A 20,956-nucleotide genomic window follows, 5' to 3' on the forward strand; every position below is an offset into this window, starting at 1 on the left:
TGCCTAAGTCTACTACGCATTACCAAGTCTCCATAAACATGGCGCCCACCATGTTCCAGAGACCAATTTCTCTATTTGGTTGTGATTTATGCCATGGCTACAGTGCCCGATGTGGGACTCTGTAAAGGTAAGTATTAAAATATGGGTGCAGACATTGCACCCATTATAGAAACGCCAATGATTGTCTTTGAAACATATGAGAAGGAAATAGGAATATAGACACAGATTAAATTTTATTCTCCCACAAACCTCTGTTTTCGGTGATGCAAGTACTTCCAAACAAGATGTTATAATGTTGTATAAGACAATTAAGTAATACTTATTCTATTACAGCCAGTAATTAAATATGAAAATAATTAATATAAGAATTTGAATGTAAGGACATGACTTCATTAGACTAAGTGCTAGATTTACTAACATGTGGTTTGTCGACATCACTGATGATCGATTTAAAGTTGCATAGGAAGTAAATGTCCCTATAAGACTATCATTCATAGCCACCAATCATTCTTCGACTTATTGCATGCATAAAAAATAACAGCAATCAAAGAACAAGTGAATCATTTCTTTTATGAGGCTCTGCTGGGAAAATTGGCAAATGTTATTGTTTTCTCTGAATTTTAACCAAAGACAAGGAATCGAGTTGCTTTGACTATGCTCTTCTGTCACTCACCCATCAACTAAAGGGGATTTGTCCAGCTTTCAGAGGCATACTGTACCACCAGTTTCAGTTGAGATAGTCTGCTTACTCTTCAGCCAGGAGCAGGGGTGCTTTAAGAGAGGAGGAGGCCTGTGTCCAGCCTCCTCCATTTGGGCCCCTTCCTCGCTGCCGTAAGCGCTGTAGAGTCTGAGCACTAGAGGGCGCATGTGCAGATCTCCGGGAAAATGGTGCGGTGGCCATTTTCCCACTGATTTGTCTACTGCGCATGCGCAGATCTCTGTGTAAATGGGCACTGCACCATTTTCACAGGGTTTTAACAGCGACGGTGATGTCGGCGTGGGACTCCGGAGAGGTCAGTATTCAAAAAATGAGTGCAGTGTGTGTGGTATGGGTCCCCAAACACACTGCACCCATTCTAGATACACCAGTGTCCAGGAGATACAATGATGACAAGAAATTTTCTGGGTTTGGGATCCTATACAGCTTAGTGGAAAGGTTCTTACCAAGTTCTCTCTTACCTGGATTCATCATATTGCAAGAAGGTGGTCCATCCCTGAGGTAGCAGCTTCTAAATAACAAGCAGAAAATGTATTAAACTTCTAAATATGATAACTGTGGATGCTGTGAGCTAGGGACACAATAATGCATTCATCTTCCACCCTATGATATAGTCAGATCCCTACAGGGTTTTTTGTGAAATAAAAGAAAACTTTTGCAAGAACTTTTGTGGAGATTTTTGTCATAGACATATCGAGTAGCCCCAAGCCATATAAAAGACTCAGAATGTGCATTGCTTTTAAACTTTGCTTATACATTTTAATTGTTTTTTTTGGGCCTTGAATTTTCTACAGGAAGTCAGGAACAGAGTGATATCACTGAGTGTGAGTGTAAAGCACTGTTATTGATGTTAATATGACCAAGGCAAGGAGAAATGTGTCATTAGATCCTGATTGGAGTGTCAAGCACCTGAAATGTATGACTGTATAAAATGGTGTTATGATCTTAATACATGTTATTTTTTTGAAGGAGAGAATTGCAGAAGGCAAATTATGAGTAATTGGGTTTTAAAAATGCAACCTAAGACAGGTTGTTGGGTTTGTACACATCTCCCTGTGAACACAAGAGCAGGAATATCTTTAGCATTATACCCGATAAACATCATACATACTTAACATATGGATAGATGGTTATTTTGTATAGGACATGTGTAAGGCGATAAGAAAAAGTTATGTGTAATTGTAATAAAAAAAAATTGTTACATTGTTTGCTGTTTAATTACATACAGATCGTCTTCCGCGATGTGTACATGCACAGCAGCAATTATATGAACCTTGATGTGAATAGCTGCACGCACCATTGATTTCAATGGGAGCAGGTGTGTACACATGTGCCCGCATGTAAGTCGCATTTGTAGCAAACAGAACTAATGCTGGGTACACACTCAACGATACTCTGAATGATATGCACGATTCCGATATTTCAGAACAAAATATTGTTCACTGTGTAAGGACTATATCGTTGAAGATGCCTGCTCCCAAGGATCAGCAACGACATTCCCTGTCAAACGTACATAGAGGTCAGTCAGTGGATGTCATTGATGATACCATACAGCATGGCCCCCACTCCCCTCCCCCCACCATCATTCGTCGTTCATGGAATCGGCAACTGTGTATGCACTTGTAAATGCCGCCAGCCCACCGGGGCCAGCCGCACATGCTATCGCTGTGTACACACTATCATCTAGTGTTTACTCATATATGAAGATAATAATTCTCTAACAGACATAGTAACGGAAATTGAATTACTAACTAAACACTTAAGCAGGGCCATAACTACGTGTGTGCCAGGTGTGCCTGGCACACAGCGCAGTTGCCCTGAAGGCGCAATGGCCAGCGGCTTGTAATGAGTCAAATTGACTCATTACAAGTCGCCTCTACTCTGTGCACTGCGCTGTTTAGGAGAGCAGCAGTGCCAGAGGCAGCAGGGAAGGAGGAGGAGGGAGGGGGACTGGAGCCGCAGCAGCGCTATATAATTGGTAGAGGTGCCGCTGCAGCAGTCCCCTCTCCTTCTGTATTGGCTGCCCAGCACTGCTGTGAATGCTGGGATGCAGTTCCTTCATCGCAGCATTCACAGCGGCAGCGGGCAGCCAATACGGAAGGAGAGGGGACTGCTGCAGCGGCGCCTCTACCAATTATATAATGCTGCTGCGGCTCCAGACCCCCTCCCTCCTCCTCCTCCTCCCCTGCCTGCACCGAGGGATCTGCCAGCACGAGGAGCCTGACTGCCAGCAGGGAGAGATGGTAAGTATCTCTCTCTCTCTATTTCTCTATCTATTCTGTCTGCCGCAATGTGTAAAAATGGGGACTGGCTGCCGTAATGTGTAAAAAGGGGGACGCTGTCTGCCATAATGTGTAAAAAGGGGACGCTGTCTGCAGTAATGTGTAGAAAAGGGGACGCTGTCTGCCGTAATGTGTAAAAAGGGGACGCTATCTGCCATAATGTGTAAAAAGAGGACGCTGTCTGCCGTAATGTGTAAAAAGGGGGATGCTGTCTGCCGTAATGTGTAAAAAGGGAACTCTGTCTGCCGTAATGTGTAAAAGGGGGACACTGTCTGCCGTAATGTGTAAAAAGGGGGACTGTCTGCCGTAATGTGTAAAAGGGGCTCTACCTGGTGTAGTGGTGCTACTGTGCAGCGTCATTTGAATAATGGATACTACTGTGCACCGTAGTATGAATTGGTATTATTTTGTGGTCACGCCCCTTCACCATGAAGCCACACCCCTATATATTTTTCGCGTTCCTACGGCGCACTGCCCCTATCTTGCATGGGGGGAGCACCAATGCCGTTTCTTGCACACAGCGCTAAAATGCCTAGTTATGGCACTGCACTTAAGCATATTTTTTTTCAAAAAAGTACTGTAAGAAAGATAGATATAGTAACATTCCATGTTGTACCATTCTTGGAGTTTATAGTGGACTATTGTTGGCCTATTTTAAAATTTACTGTGTAATCTTTACAGAAAAAGCACTTTCACTGGGATTTTATTGTGATATGAAAGCTTATTCTTGGATGCTAATAGGATCCATATGTCAACGTATGAGTTGTTAGGAAATGGTACAGTATCCTAAATAAATACCTCATACATCATGATGTTATCACCAATATTTAAAACATACTAAGAGGACTGTTTAGAAAGATATTGAGATGGATAGGAGCTTAATTTGATTGTCAACCATATGTAGTGGAAAAGGTTTTATGAAGTGACTAATTTAATAACAGATGAAATTGCTGGGCAAATGAGCAAGATATAGGAATTAAGAAACAGTTAAGAAATTTGGAAAGTAATGGTTAGTTTTGGTAATGGGCTTTTAAAGATGCTTAAAAATCATTTTATAATATGTAATAATTTATAGTCAGGATAAGTATGGGTGATGACTGAAGGTAAATTTTGTAAAAAAGATTGCTGAACACTCTCAGTATGGGAAGCTGTAAGTTTTTTTAAATAAAGGATTGCTGTGGCATTGGAATTATAGTTAGAATTCTCAACTCACACAATGGCCCTTATTCCGAGTTGATCGCTCGCTAGCTGCTTTTAGCAGCAGTGCAAACGCTAGGCCGCCGCCCTCTGGGAGTGTATCTTAGCTTAGCAGAAGTGCGAACGAAAGGTTCACAGAACTGCTCCAAAAAAAGATTGTGCAGTTTCTGAGCAGCTCGAAACTTACTCCTAGCTAGCGATCACTTCAGACTGTTTAGTTCCTGATTTGACGTCACAAACACGCCCTGTGTTCGGCCAGCCACTCCCCCATTTCCCCAGCCACTCCTGCGTTTTTATCAAGCATGACTGCGTTTTTACACACACTCCCCGAAAACGGTCAGTTTCTGCCCAGAAACACCCACTTCCTGTCAATCACTCACCGATAAGCAGTGCGACTGAAAAGCGTCGCTAGACCTTGTGTGAAACTGCATAGTTTTGTGTAAAAGTACGACGCGCGTGCGCAGTGCGCACCATACGCATGCGCAGAAGTGCCGCTTTTTAAACTAATCGCCGTGCTGCGAACGAAAGCAGCTAGTGATCAACTCGGAATGAGGGCCTATGTACTTTATTCTCTAGGCAAAACTTCATCTGATTTGACATATTAGGGAATAACGTTTTTAAAATGGTGAGTAATGGATCTTAGTCCAGTCCCAAGTGAATATTTGTTGTATGTTACCCTTGATCCTCCTAAGAAGTTGGGGATGTTTATCTGTGCTGTAGAATGTGTTATTGAGGAGTAACTAAGAGAACAATGGGGGTGATTCCGAGTTGTTCGCTCGCTAGCTGCTTTTAGCAGCATTGCACACGCTAAGCCGCCACCCTCTGGGAGTGTATCTTAGCTTAGCAGAATTGCGAACGAAAGATTAGCAGAATTGCGAATAGAAATTTCTTAGCAGTTTCTGAGTAGCTCGAGACTTACTCACAGATTGCGATCAGCTCAGGCCGTTTCGTTCCTGGTTTGACGTCACACACACGCCCAGCGTCTGGCCTGCCACTCCCCCGTTTCTCCAGACACTCCCGCGTTTTTCCCTGACATGCCTGCGTTTTTCCGCACACTCCCAGAAAACGGACAGTTTCCGCCTAGAAACACCCACTTCCAGTCAATCACACTCCGATCACTTCAACGATGAAATTTCTTCGTTCGGACATGAGTAAATTTACTAAGTTTTGTGCTAAAATTCTTACCGCATGCGCACTGCGAACCATGCGCATGCGCATTTTTTCCTTAATCGCTCCGTTGCGAAAATCGGCAACGAGCGAACAACTCGGAATGACCCCCAATGTGCTAATTAAGTGTTAATGAAAGCTGGGGAACATTTTAGACTGTGTAGGGTTAATGTTAGAGGTATAATAATATCTGCCTAGGGTGTTTCTTCGTAAAAATTTAATGTATTCATGTTTGTGTAATGTTAATAAGTTTCTCATGTTCTGCATCTGCTTTTTTACCTGTTATGCTATAATGTTTTTGACTACACAAGTACATGAAACTTATTAGTTACATGGGAAATTAACAGACGTTTTTCTTCTCCTGGGACACTTTTCTATTATGCAATAAAATTACATTTAATATGATTAGCTTAGACTGAATAAAATTGATAATGTGTCACTTTACTGTGATTATTTAATAACATATTCTATAAATAATGTTTTGATATATTACAGTGCTTTCTGTCAGAGCTTCTTTTTAAAATTATCTCAGAGCTTGTTATGGTCTGAGTGCTTCTCATGTCTGGACTTAATACATTAATTTCTTGATTAATAATTATAGTTTTGAACAAGAACTATAGAACTGCTCAAAAATATTTTGGTTTTAGACTAAACCCACTTGCATTATGCCATTCACTCTGGCTTAGGTGTCTTTATTACACGTTGTATACCATTGTGAATTAGGTTTCTGTCTAATATATGCTGGCAATTGGAGCATATACTGGATACTAGCGCTGAGGATACAGACAAAACTCAGGTTAGAATTACAGTAGACTTTTGGGGCACAGGGTATACTGGTAGCATATGCCCCCCATGTATGTTGGCACTAGTAGCGTACTGTATGCAAATTCTCAGGGGACACTATGCTATGGGGCCATACAGTACTAACAGATAGGTATAGGTGAATATAAAAAATTGTCAAACCAATAAGTGTATAATATTTGGCATAAAAAATATAGTTGTTTATTTTTATTTCCAAAACTTATTGACAGGAAATAAATAAACAAAGCGCACTGTATGAATAATGAAATTAGGGTCACATTATCCTGAGTGGCCTCCAATGAAGTATATTCAGTTACCTTTAATCCATAGACGTAAAGGGGGGTAAAAGGATTTTTCCAGTAAAATTGGGGTAAATATGCTGAATCCGACAGTGCACATTATCCACAGTGTTTCCACACTCCTCTCATGCATTTCACCTACTGCGAGGCTTCTTCAGGGTGATTAGGAATGCAACCAAGGTCTGGCAGGCAGGAGTCCCCACCGGGTGGGGTGGCAGTGAGGCGCTCTGGCCAGTGAGAGAGACAGGCCACCCCTTTATCCATGGCTTTTCCTGTAAGCCTGCCCTCTGCTCTCTCACCTCACGTGCAGCAGGCATTTCCTCAAGTTCGTACATATCTTCACAGGCTCTGGAGCAGAGCCGGCACTTCCTCCCTTCTCCACAGTGGTGCGGCATGGATGTTGGGGCCAGTGGGTGGTCACAGGAATGCACTTCTATGTCGGATCCAATTAGTAGCTTTTTGCCATGGTAACAGGCTACTGGTTGGCTGAGAGACAGCAACTTTAAGACAACCAGCACCCTGTTACCATGGTAGCAGCCACTGATCGGATCCGACAGCAGAAGTGAGACACAGCTTTCCAGATCACAGCTATCCCAGATCTCTGTGTTTTGCCTCATCTTCAGATCCAAGTTGGGACTTGGGAGGAATGGGCCTCGGTGGCTGCGTGACGTCCCATGCAGCTGCTGTGACCCGGGACGCGACCAGTAGCTGGCAGGGAGCTACTCATCAGGTACAAAAGCATTGCTGCCATGCAATGCTTTTGTACCTGTGCAGGGGGGCAGGTGTGGGAGAGGGGGGGATGGTAGGTCCTGACATGTGGGGCAGACTAGCATCCTCCCCGCTGCATGTCAGAGTAACTGATCGTAGATGGGCTAAATTTAGCACTCTGAATTACCCCCTAAGTCATCTTATGGATTTTCATAAATGTGACTATTTTCAGACTCTTCCAACATTGTTTCATAGGTAAAGACATTACTGATTATTCCACAAAGTATCAAAAAGTAGTATTATAATATGATTCTCCTTTTAGATATTTTCTTTGTTATCTTTGCAATAGAGGATCATGTAGCATACTTGTTCCTAACCAAGAGAACTCTGTATTGTTTTTACACAGACAATATGAAACTTGCAACGTTTTTGCAAACTGTTTATTATAAAATATGGTAATAAACAATTAATAGATTTGTGAGTTTGGTGGGTAAATGTCATAGTCTAATTCATGATATTCATAATTTGTTGTGTTACAAGTAATGAAGTAATACTAAGAGGAAAGAGTTATCAACCGACACACCACAGATAATACAGAATATGCTCTAGATGTGTTATAAACTAGTTTTATACAGTTTTGATGCTTCATGTACATACACAGTATGCTTCTTTTAAAAAGACATTAAACAAAATTGGAGAAATTTAATTATCATGCAAATAAATGATCTTGCATTCCTTATTAGACTACGTAACATTTGTGGCTTTTATGAATGGTTATATCCTAGCTACTGTATGTCACAAATATTCACATTAGAGGAAACAGATAATTCCACTGTGTTATGTACATAAATGATTATAATTGGAGAAAATCAAGAGAAAAAGAAAATAAGAAATTACTATACAGCCCTGAGTAATCATTAGCAAGGGGCTAGAATAAATATATGTATATATTTATACACACGCAAAGATGCTACATAGACATATATGTGACAAGACATAATTCTAAAATTGAGGTTAGTTGGATTTACTAAACTGTACCTCTCACTTACATAAAGTGGTGTCATATATTTGGTGGCCTGAATCAATAGTTATGAGAATGCAGCCTATCAAACAACTTGCAGCCAGTGACATAATTGTGGCAACTAATTTGCAGGCTTAACAAAATATTTTTGAGGCGTAAATGGCTACAGTGAGGTCACCGTTCCATAATGATCTGATAGGCTGTATTCTTATGAATACTTATATACTGTATTAAGTGAGTGACAGGTACACTTTATACCTTTTGTGGAAACCACTTTACCATGTTATTGCTATAGAGAGTTGAGTTATTTTTAAAATTTTGGCTACTTGATGTTCTTCATTTTAATACTTAAAGATTCTATAATGAAAACCAGCTTACCTGAAATTAGGTGATATATATATATATATATATATATATAAACTGAGATATATATATATATATATATATATATATATATATATTGTTGTTGCACAAAACTTCAGGAAATATATATTTTTTAACTAGAGTGAAAAAATAAAACCTGTCCTATTGTAACACTTTTTGAACCTGTGTTCTCTGACAAATAAGCTACAAATGAGCATGATTTGTATATTATATACAAATAGACATGTACAGATCAAGGTAACAATACATATGTTTGTTTTTGAAAAACCACATTATGAAACAACAATATTCACTTCATGTAAGCTGACTGAAAGGAGGTGCTGTATATATTAAATATATGATATGCCATTTAGGACAGCCAAATGCACTTATATTTATTGGGCAGCATGTGTAATGGTTAGCATTACTGCCTCACAGCACTGAGGTCTTGAGTTTGATTGCCACCATGGCCCTAAAGTTTCTCTCACACTCCAAATATATACTGGTAGGTTAATTGGTGCCCTACAGAAAAATTGTGTGTGTGTGTGTGTGTGTGTGTGTGTGTGTGTGTGTGTGTGTGTGTGTGTGTGTGTTTGTGTGTGTACACATGTGGTAGGGAATAGGCTCCACTGGGACAGGGACTACTATAAATGACCAAATATTCTCTGTAAAGCACTGCAGAATATGTGTGTGCACTATATAAATAACTGGTAATATAAAATGTGCACAAGCTTTATGTTCACAGTTGTCATGGTAAAGGATTACATTGAGCTAGTTACCAATGCCACAACTTTGTCACTTAAAATGTATGCAACCTCATGGGATGTGAGTCTCAAGCACTGTCAATGTCAGACACAGTTAGGTGATTTTTTTTGCCATTGAGATGCAAGGTCTCAGGAATGTCTTAAAAATATATTGGCCATTTCTGGGCTGTGACTGGAAGTTGTCCAAGCAGACAAATGGAGATAGATGGTCTTGTGGGCGTGTTATGGGAGTGTCACAGGAGTGTTGCTGGAGTGGTTGCATACACAGATGCATAATCACTTACATTGGAGGCCATAATCTAGCAGAAAATCTGCACTTACAATAGGGCCGATGCAATGGGGTGACCGATAATAAATAGTAAACTATAATATGTGAAGCAGCTATAAACAAATGCAGTTTTCTTGACATAAAGTGTTTGTCTATTCCTTTTAAGTTAAAAGAAGAGTTTACTAAACTTACTCAATACAATTTCTCTGACGTCCTAGTGGATGCTGGGAACTCCGTAAGGACCATGGGGATTAGCGGCTCCGCAGGAGACTGGGCACAAAAGTAAAGCTTTAGGACTACCTGGTGTGCACTGGCTCCTCCCCCTATGACCCTCCTCCAAGCCTCAGTTAGATTTTTGTGCCCGGCCGAGAAGGGTGCACACTAGGGGCTCTCCTGAGCTTCTTAGTGAAAGTTTAGTTTTAGGTTTTTTATTTTCAGTGAGACCTGCTGGCAACAGGCTCACTGCATCGAGGGACTAAGGGGAGAAGAAGCGAACTCACCTGCGTGCAGAGTGGATTGGGCTTCTTAGGCTAATGGACACCATTAGCTCCAGAGGGACCGAACACAGGCCCAGCCTCGGAGCTCGGTCCCAGAGCCGCGCCGCCGGCCCCCTTACAGAGCCAGAAGCAAGAAGAGGTCCGGAAAAATCGGCGGCAGAAGACATCCTGTCTTCACCAAGGTAGCGCACAGCACTGCAGCTGTGCGCCATTGCTCTTCAGCACACTTCACACTTCGGTCACTGAGGGTGCAGGGCACTAGGGGGGGGCGCCCTGAGCAGCAATAAAAACACCTTGGCTGGCGAAAATACATCACATATAGCCCCCAGGGCTATATGGATGAATTTTAACCCCTGCCAGATTCCACAGAAAAACGGGAGAAAAGGCCGCCGAGAAGGGGGCGGAGCCTATCTCCTCAGCACACTGGTGCCATTTTCTCTCACAGCTCCGTTGGAGGGAAGCTCCCTGGCTCTCCCCTGCAGTTACTACACTACAGAAAGGGTTAAAAAAGAGAGGGGGGCACTAATTAGGCGCAGTATAACAATACAGCAGCTATACGGGGAAAAACACTTATATAAGGTTATCTCTGTATATATATATATATATAGCGCTCTGGTGTGTGCTGGCATACTCTCCCTCTGTCTCCCCAAAGGGCTAGTGGGGTCCTGTCCTCTATCAGAGCATTCCCTGTGTGTGTGCTGTGTGTCGGTACGTTGTGTCGACATGTATGAGGAGGAAAATGAGGTGGAGGCGAAGCAATTGCCTGTAACAGAGATGTCACCCCCTAGGGAGTCGACACCTGAGTGGATGAGCTTATGGAAGGAATTATGTGACAGTGTCAGCTCTTTACAAAAGATTTATGACATGAGACAGCCGGCGACTCAGCCTGTGCCAGTCCAGGTGTCTCAAAAGCCATCTGGGGCTCTAAAACGCCCGTTACTGCAGATGGCAGATACAGACGCCGACACGGATACTGACTCCAGTGTCGACGATTAAGAGACGAATGTGACTTCCAGTAGGGCCACACGTTACATGATTGAGGCTATGGAAAATGTTTTTACACATTTCTGATAATACCAGTACCACTAAAAAGGGTATTAGGTTGGGTGAGAAAAAACTGCCTGTAGTTTTTCCTGCATCTGAGGAATTAAATGTAGTGTGTGATGATGCGTGGGTTTTCCCCGATAAAAACTGTTAATTCCTAAAAAGTTATTAGCATACATACCCCTACCCGCCAGAGGATAGGGCACGTTGGGAAACACCCCTTAGGGTGAATAAAGCGCTCACACGCTTGTCTAAACAGGTGGCACTACCGTCCCCGGATACGGCCGCCCCTAAGGAACCTGCTGACAGAAAGCAGTAAAATATCCTAAAATGTATATACACTCACACGGGTGTGATACTGCGACCAGCAATCGCCTCAGCCTGGATGTGCAGTGCTGGGGTGGCTTGGTCGGATTCCCTGACTGACAATATTGATACCCTAGATAGGGACAGTATATTACTAACTATAGAGCATTTAAAAGATGCATTTCTATATATGCGTGATGCACAGAGGGATATTTGCCGACTGGCATCAAGAGTAAGTGCGCTGTCCATTTCTGCCAGAAGAGGGTTATGGACAAGACAGTGGTCAGGTGATGATGATTCCAAAAGGCATATGGAAGTATCGCCTTATAAAAGGGAGGAGTTATTTGGGGTAGGTCTAACAGACCTGGTGGCCACTGGAAACAGCCAATTCCCAGGAACAAAAGCCCTCTCCCGCCTCCGCAAAGTCCTCAGCATGACGCTGGGGCTTTACAAGCGGTCTCAGGCACGGTGGGGGACCCGTCTCAAGAAATTCGAGACGTCTCCCCCTCGCCGTTTCATAAAGTCTGCTTTACCGACGTCTCCCTCAGACAGGGAGACAGTATTGCAAGCCATTCACAGGCTGTATTCCCAGCAGGTGATAATCAAGGTACCCCTCCGGCAACAGGGAAAGGGGTACTATTCCACACTATTTGTGGTACCGAAGCCGGACGGCTCGGTGAGACCATTTTTAAATTTAAAATCCTTGAACACTTACATACAAAGGTTCAAATTCAAGATGGAGTCACTCAGAGCAGTGATTGCAAACCTGGAAGAAGGGGACTATATGGTCTCTCTGGACATCAAAGATGCTTACCTACATGTCCCAATTTACCCTTTTCACCAAGGGAACCTCAGGTTTGTGGTACAGAACTGTCACTATCAGTTTCAGACGCTGCCGTTTGGATTGTCCACGGCACCCAGGGTCTTTACCAAGGTAATGGCCGAAATGATGATACTCCTTCGAAGGAAGGGAGTTTTAGTTATCCCTTACTTGGACGATCTCCTGATAAGGGCAAGATCCAGGGAACAGTTGGAAGTCGGGGTAGCACTATCTCAGATAGTGCTGCGCCAGCACGGTTGGATTCTCAATATTCCAAAAATCACAGCTGATCCCGACGACACAACTTCTATTCCTATGGATGATCCTGGACACAGTCCAGAAAAAGTTGTTTCTCCCGGAGGAGAAAGCCAGGGAGTTATCCGAACTAGTCAGAAACCTCCTAAAACCAGGCCAGGTGTCAGTGCATCAGTGCACAAGGGTCCTGGGAAAAATGGTGGCTTCCTACGAAGCAATTCCATTCGGCAGATTCCACGCAGGAACTTTCCAGTGGGACCTGCTGGACAAATGGTCCGGATCGCATCTTCCGATGCATCAGCGGATAACCCTGTCACCAAAGACAAGGGTGTCTCTCCTGTGGTGGTTGCAGAGGGCTCATCTTCTAGAGGGCCGCAGATTTGGCATTCAGGACTGGGTCCTGGTGACCACGGATGCCAGCCTGAGAGGCTGGGGAGCAGTCACACAGGGAAAAAATTTCCAGGGCGTGTGGTCAAGCCTGGAGACATCACTTCACATAAATATTTTGGAGCTAAGGGCCATTTACAATGCCCTAAGCCAAGCAAGACCTCTGCTTCAAGGTCAGCCGGTGCTGATCCAGTCGGACAATATCACGGCAGTCGCCCACGTAAACAGACAGGGCGGCACAAGAAGCAGGAGGGCAATGGCAGAAGCTGCAAGGATTTTTCGCTGGGCGGAAAATCATGTGATAGCACTGTCAGCAGTGTTCATTCCGGGAGTGGACAACTGGGAAGCAGACTTCCTCAGCAGGCACGACCTCCACCCGGAAGAGTGGGGACTTCACCCAGAAGTCTTCCACATGATTGTAAACCATTGGGAAAAACCAAAGGTGGACATGATGGCGTCCCGCCTAAACAAAAAATTGGACAGGTATTGCGCCAGGTCAAGGGACCCTCAGGCAATAGCTGTGGACGCTCTGGTAACACCGTGGGTGTACCAGTCAGTGTATGTGTTCCCTCCTCTTCCTCTCATACCAAAAAGTACTGAGAATTATAAGACGGAGGGAAGTAAGAACTATACTCGTGGCTCCGGATTGGCCAAGAAGGACTTGGTACCCGGAACTTCAAGAGATGCTAACGGAGGACCCGTGGCCTCTACCTCTAAGAAGGGACCTGCTCCAGCAAGGACCCTGTCTATTCCAAGACTTACCGCGGCTGCGTTTGACGGCAGGGCGGTTGAACGCTGGATCCTGAAGGAAAAAGGCATTCCGGATGAAGTCATCCCTACCCTGGTCAAGCCAGGAAGGATGTAACCGCAAAGCATTATCACCGCATTTGGCGAAAATATGTTGCGTGGTGCGAGGCCAGTAAGGCCCCGATGGAGGAATTTCAACTAGGTCGATTCCTGCATTTCCTGTAAACAGGAGTGTCTATGGGCCTAAAATTGGGGTCCATTAAGGTTCAAATTTCGGCCCTGTCAATTTTCTTCCAGAAAGAACTAGCTTCACTACCTGAAGTTCAGACGTCTATAAAAGGGGTACTGCATATACAGCCTCTTTTGGTGCCTCCAGTGGCACTTTGGGATCTCAATGTAGTTTTGGGGTTCTAAAGTCACATTGGTTTGAACCACTTGAATCTGTGGAGTTAAAATATCTCACATGGAAAGTGGTCATGTTGTTGGCCCTGGCCTCGGCCAGGCACGTGTCAGAATTGGGGGCTTTATCCTGTAAAAGCCCTTATCTGATCTTCCATTCAGACAGGGCGGAATTGAGGACTCGTCCTCATTTTCTCCCTAAGGTGGTTTCAGTGTTTCATCTGAACCAACCTATTTTGGTACCTACGGCTACTAGTGACTTAGAGGACTCCAAGTTGTTGGACGTAGTCAGGGCCTTGAAAATATATGTTTCCAGGACGGCTGGAGTCAGGAAATCTGACTCGCTGTTATCCTGTATGCACCCAACAAGCTTGGTGCTCCTGCTTCTAAGCAGACTATTGCTCGTTGGAATTGTAGTACAATTCAGCTTGCACATTCTGTGGCAGGCCTGCCACAGCCAAAATCTGTAAAAGCCCATTCCACAAGGAAGGTGGGCTCATCTTGGGCGGCTGCCCGAGGGGTCTCGGCGTTACAACTTTGCCGAGCAGCTACTTGGTCAGGGGCAAACACGTTTGCTAAATTCTACAAATTTGATATTCGTGTTATTATTGTTGTGAGCCATCTTTTCAGAGGCTCCTCTATTATCATGCTGTTAACTGGGTTCAGATCACAGGTTGTACGGTGTGATTGGTGTGGCTGGTATGAGTCTTACCCGGGATTCAAAATCCTTCCTTATTGTGTACGCTCGTCCGGGCACAGTATCCTAACTGAGGCTTGGAGGAGGGTCATAGGGGGAGGAGCCAGTGCACACCAGGTAGTCCTAAAGCTTTACTTTTGTGCCCAGTCTCCTGCGGAGCCGCTAATCCCCATGGTCCTTACGGAGTTCCCAGCATCCACTACGGACTATGAGAAATAGAATTATCGGTAAGTAAATTCTTATTTTCTTTATGTCTTCATTGCTTCAGTGGGGTCTTGGGAGAGTATTTAGACCTTGCTTTAGGTTTAGAGTTAGGATTTGGCCTTGGATAAAGGTTAAAGCACCATGTAACTTTTTTTAACTTATAGGACTGTATATGTTTGGTTCAGCTTCAATACAGGAAAACACCCTTTTAAATGATTTATATTTCCTGTCTAGTGATGAGATAGATGACCATCTTATATCCAGAGTCTTATATTGGGTCATCTAATTGTTGGCCCAGTTCAGGTGCCCTTTTTGACTCATTACGAAAGCAGTCTTGCTAACAGCATTAGAGTATCACAATCCTGAGATAAAACATAAATCAACTACAAGTACTCTGACATATATTTTGCACATGTTATAATCAACTTTAAAAGCAGATTACAAAAATGTGACTATTATATGGGCTATTATACGGATCTAATATAATGTTGGAAACTATGGTAATTACTTAGTGAAGTAGCCAAAATTCATACTCCTAATGCTAAAACCCATCAATGCCTCCTGCTTAGAAATAACATGACAAGGTGGATACAGGAGAAGTCATTTCTAACCATAGAATATACGGACGTGCAGAGCATCTATTTTTGCACAAACGTTCCTATCCTATTAGCAAACACATAGGTGTATGGCACATTCCTCTTTTTCGAACTGTTAAGCAAAAATGCTGTAAAGAAAAAATTTTTACAGAACTGTCTCAAAAGAAAGAATCAATTCACATTTCTACCTTCTAGCTCATTAGTCTCATTAATTTCAACTTTTAGATTTTTCTTCCAAAATATTACTAATTCAGGCCTGATTGATGTCTTAAATAAGTCATGAGAATGAGCGGCATTAAGACTCTTTATTACACATGTTGCTATTGTATAATGGAATATTTTTATTACACTGGTAGAAATGTGCCTATAAATATCCATTCCCATATAAAATGGGTCGGATCGTTGCAAAGGCACTTCAATGAAAATATATGCTAGTGTTCTATATCTGCCTGTCTGCCACCTCTGACTATGTATAAAATGTAGTCCTTTTGCGGAGTAGAGATTCTTTGAGTCCCTCCAACCCAGGAAAAAAAAACATTTTTGCGCACATTCTACCCATGAAACTCTTACATGTTTCATCCAAAATATCTTTCTTCCCACAGAAGATGCAAGCTTTTAATGTGTTTTCATAAACGTTGAATCATTTGGGCAAAAATAGGACATCACATTACATCTCCTGCAGCCCCGCATTTTTTTTTTAACCTTCGGAAATGACTCTTAGGATATAGGTACAACCTTTCAGACAATTGCCACTACAAACATTTTTTTCTACAATTAACATAAATAATCAGTCAACATAAATACATGCAAAAATAGCAGTTTACCATGCACCGATTTTAAGTGTGGCATTTCAACAATTATGGTGCAATTAAAAACAGAAAAACATTTGTTTCTTAAAATTGTTGAAAAAAACTGTATAAGTAATGGTGAAATGTTACACTCAAGTATATGCACTAAATTGTTACATCTGTGCACTGATATATAAATATATATTTTGCTATGAGTTGCACCAAGGTATGTACAAGCACAGTAATCATTTTGGTATACTTCACATGTGTGTGTAAATAAATATATATATATATATATATATATACACACTGTAGTATTTGCATACATATATATATATATATATATATATACTGTATATATATATATATATATATATATATATTCATGTGTGAGAGCACTCACGTAACGATATCTATCTGCCGGGGTGCCTTCCCAAACTTCATGCTTAACATAGTAGTCCCCGCATGGTGTCAAGAAACGTACAGAACTCCACGGACTTTTCAATTAGTTAAAGAGGTGTATTAAACCATACATGTATGGATTAATACATCTCATGCACTGATTTAAAAGTCCATGGAGTGCCGCCTGGGTCTTGCCTCTGTATGGGGACTACTATGTGATATATACTGTATATATATATATATATATATATATATATATATACATATATATACATACACACATTAGGTATGGCATATCTGCAATATTGTAGGCTATTTTGTGTTGTCTTTGATTGAAATTGTAGCAAATGACACTGGTGTAACACATTGATGTATAGTTTTATTACATAATTAATAGTTGAAGAGCATGGTTGTTAATAAAACAAATAGCTTTGGAAGTAAATGAATCATGACTATCTAATAAAACCTATAATATTTAAATAAAGATATTGACATTGAAAGGCAAACTGTAAAGGTCTACTTTAATATTCACTATCTGCGTTTAACAACAGACTTAAAATTCTTAATTAATTTGTAATCATTTTTAATATGCTAAAGTTGATTTTTTTTCAACCCCTTGTGACTGTGCAAAAGCATTCTTACATAAAACTTTTTTCTTTGTGTCAAACTACATGCATACAATATTGCTTATTTTGCTAGTAAAAACATTAGATGACAAATAACATTATAATGTGTTATGTCTAGTGTAGTATAGTACTTGAACAGTGGCATGAATGGCAAAGTACATAAAATGATAGCTGCCAATATTTAATCAGGCTGTGTTTTGAGTTACTTTCTTTGTCATGGCTTATTAAATCTTTATAACAATGTTGTGGACAACATGTCCCAACGCTTTGCAATTATATTCCCTATATAGATATTCAGTGCTCCCATCTTACCATTTTAATTTTTGAGTCAATCAGGAAACCATTTTTATATGAACTTTGCCCAGTACAAAAAACCAATACCATGCTCTCTTTTGGGAGCGAAATGCTAATTTTTGTAGTTCCCTTTTCAGAGGTTCCCTATTAGTCCAGGACTATCAATAGTTTCAATTCTATAGCCAGTTACAAAAAGTGGGGCTTTCCTAGCTAATATGGGACATGTGGAAGCCCTACATATATTATGTAAGCATAAACCATACACAGGTTTTCCAGAGTATTGTTCAAGATTTCTTGGATTGCCTCTAAAAGTGTTGGCAGCTACACTATAGTCTCAGATTTCAGAATAACATGTGGTACACAGAGTAAACATTTTAAACATCTGATTCAATACTAGGCATTTTCTTAAATACTCGTCTATTGCTGCAGGAATTTACAACCCTTGGAGCTGGGTACAGACTATTCTTGCTTGTGACATAAGGCATAACATACTCTGAAACGCACATGTCATTGGGAACCCGTCCATCTCTTGAAGAGTATGAAGTGGTGGATTTAATAGATGATCTTAAATAGTTATCATTTCTTGCTTTTGATGATGAGGATTGTTTATAAATGTCAGAGGAGCTCCGTCCATGACTCAGTTTTTGGTTCTCCTGGTAAGAATGCAGGAATGGGTTTTCAGAGGAAATGTCGGGGTAAAGAGACTTGCTCCGCTTGGTTTCCTTTAAAGAGTGTGTAAAAAGCGAAGTCTTATTTCCCAATAGTTTTTCATGGGGGACAATGAGAATATTAGCAAAAGGGCTTTCTTGTAGATACCGTTCCTTATCTTTCAAACTGATGCTACGAGATGACCTTCCAGTGTCAGACTCCCTGGGTTTATTTATATTATCACAAGAATGTTGTCTGTTGATCCGTAGCTTGTTTTTCTTCTGAAACTGTAGAGCATTGTTTTCAATCCAGTTGTGCTCATAAACATCTTCAGAATGCATAGAGTTGGTGGCCTCATGTAGCATTTGGTCTTCATCAATATCGTATAGATTTCCTATATGTAGGCAATCATCACACTTATACGGGGACCTGGCTGAGTAGTGACCAGTATAACTGGGCACATTGGAAAGACAGCTTCTACAGTGGGTGGAATTTTGCCTCTGCCCATCATTGGCTTCAGTCATAGATGCATTTTTGTCCTTTAAACTATAGTGCTTAGCAAACAGCTTGTATTGTATGTCATTATTTGGAAGACTGACTTCATTGTGCAAAGGAGTCCTATTAACATGTAAGGATGGTTCTGACTTTCTATAATTATCATTGTGATCTTGGTATACCTCAGGATAATCTCCTTCTTCTTGAACAGGGGCATTCTCAACATACTGTGGCTGTTCTATTAAGAAGCTGGGTTCCTTCTCTGCATCAATTGTGTAGATTTTGTCATGAGTCAAACTTTGTTTGGTTTTTAAGTAGGACAACTCTACTTCACTGCAGTCTCTAGGATATTTGGATACAGATCTCTTTTTTAAGTTGTCCTTACTTTTGTGATGCTTGCTATTGTTTTCGGTGTCTACATGACAGGTGGCTCTACTTGATGTCTCTGAAGCATCAGAAAAATGTCCATCCTCTGGAAGAAAGCGTTGGTTTTTACTGGATGACTTGAGCTCATCAGTTCCATTTTCATTAATTGAGCCTTGGTTTTGCTTCAAAGTTTCAACTGATTTTTTCCAAAGCTGCCTTGGCCTGGAAGTTGCCTTTGGTTCAGCACTTACAGCAACTTCAACTGTATTTGGATTGGATTCATTTAGTGTGAGCGGGTGCTGACCCTGAAACACGTAATTATTAAGGTTGTCTTTGTGGCGATTACTAGCTAGCATGGTGAGATCATGTGTGTTTTCAGCATAAATTTCTTTTTGCTGGAATGGTCTGTTATCTGAGTAGATTACGTTCCCTTTATCAAGGACCATATCCATCAACAGTGAACCTCGTTGAATATAATCAGATGTCCTTTTGGGTGAATTGCATTGTGAAGGATTTAGATTAGTTAAATTAGCCATGTTTTTTGATGATCTCAATAATTTTAGCATGTTGGTTTGGGAAGCAGTAAAGCTGAAGTCTTGGGACTTCTTTTTCTCTTCAATATGCACCCCATGAATACAGCTGTAAATACCCTAGAAGAAACATGAAAGTTTGATTAATGTTATTTATTAGTAGTATTTATGTTTTAGAAAAGGACCAGTTTTCATTATTTTTTTTAATAACACAATTGATAATATTAGGTAATGGAAAGAAGTGCATATGCAGAATACTGTAGTTATTAGTGGTGAATTCTATTGTTATGCAATTTATACAGTTTGTTTAAGCAGTCCTTTGGATCTATTGTAGTACCATTAAAAATAGTTCAGATTGTCACAAGATGAGTCAGTGGTAGGCAAAGGTATCAAAACGAATTTATAATTTAATATGTATTATATATATATATATATATATATATATAAAAAATCCCAGAGAAAACCGCACTATACACCTTCACATGTAATGGTACAGGTGCTCAATCCAATAATGAATGCAAGAAAATTAATCCAAAACCAAACAACCAGCAAGGGCTCAAGGTTCAGACCAAAATCAGCACACTGTTATGGAGTAATTGTGAAAAATTTACTGCCATGTTAGCAAAAAAAGTATATGACGATAGGCACAATAGCACGTGCGAACAGCAACTTTATACTTAACAGCTGTTTCATAAGCCTTCCTCAGGGAATAAAGTGTCCAAGTGCAAGGGCACAAATCAGGCCTCTATAAGCAGCATTCTGTAAAGTGCTTACGAAGGCTTGCAAAAACAACTTTATACTTAACATCCCGACAGGTTTACGAAATAGCTGTCGTGATGTTAACTATAAAGTTGCTGTTCGCACGTGCTATTGTGCCTATCGTCATAGATTTTTTTTGCTAACATGGCAGTAAACTTTTCACAATTATTCGTTAACAGTGTGCTGATTTTGGTCAGAACCTTGAGCCCTTGCTGGTTGTTTGGTTTTGGATGAACTTTCTTATTAAATATATATATATATATATATATATATATATATATATATAGATATAGTTCCAATATGACCGGCACTCCAAACAAATTGATTAAATACCTGGGTGCCCTCCCACGGTCCAAGCAGAGCAAATACAGAGAGAGAGAAACGGGCGGCACTCCACGGATTTTCAAAGAGAATTGAGACAGCTACACATGCTTAATTGTCAACGTTTCAGGTGCTGTTTAATCACATCTTTCGTCCTGACGAAAGGTGTGATTAAACAGCACCTGAA

At 41.2% G+C, this 20,956-nt stretch overlaps 1 protein-coding gene across 1 annotated transcript in view; it reads right to left on the minus strand.

Annotated features, from left to right (window-relative positions):
- Window positions 1-14,915: 14,915 nt before the first annotated feature.
- The window catches only part of GRIN2A (glutamate ionotropic receptor NMDA type subunit 2A), a 995,689-nt gene continuing 989,648 nt past the window's right edge, over window positions 14,916-20,956 (minus strand). The window contains exon 14 of the mRNA XM_063934277.1: window positions 14,916-19,809. Coding sequence (XP_063790347.1) covers window positions 18,025-19,809 — 1,785 coding nt within the window. The 3' untranslated portion in view covers window positions 14,916-18,024. The remainder of the gene's footprint in view (window positions 19,810-20,956) is intronic.

Source organism: Pseudophryne corroboree, chromosome 7, assembly GCF_028390025.1.
Source record: "Pseudophryne corroboree isolate aPseCor3 chromosome 7, aPseCor3.hap2, whole genome shotgun sequence".
In the NCBI taxonomy this organism is placed as follows: domain Eukaryota; kingdom Metazoa; phylum Chordata; class Amphibia; order Anura; family Myobatrachidae; genus Pseudophryne; species Pseudophryne corroboree.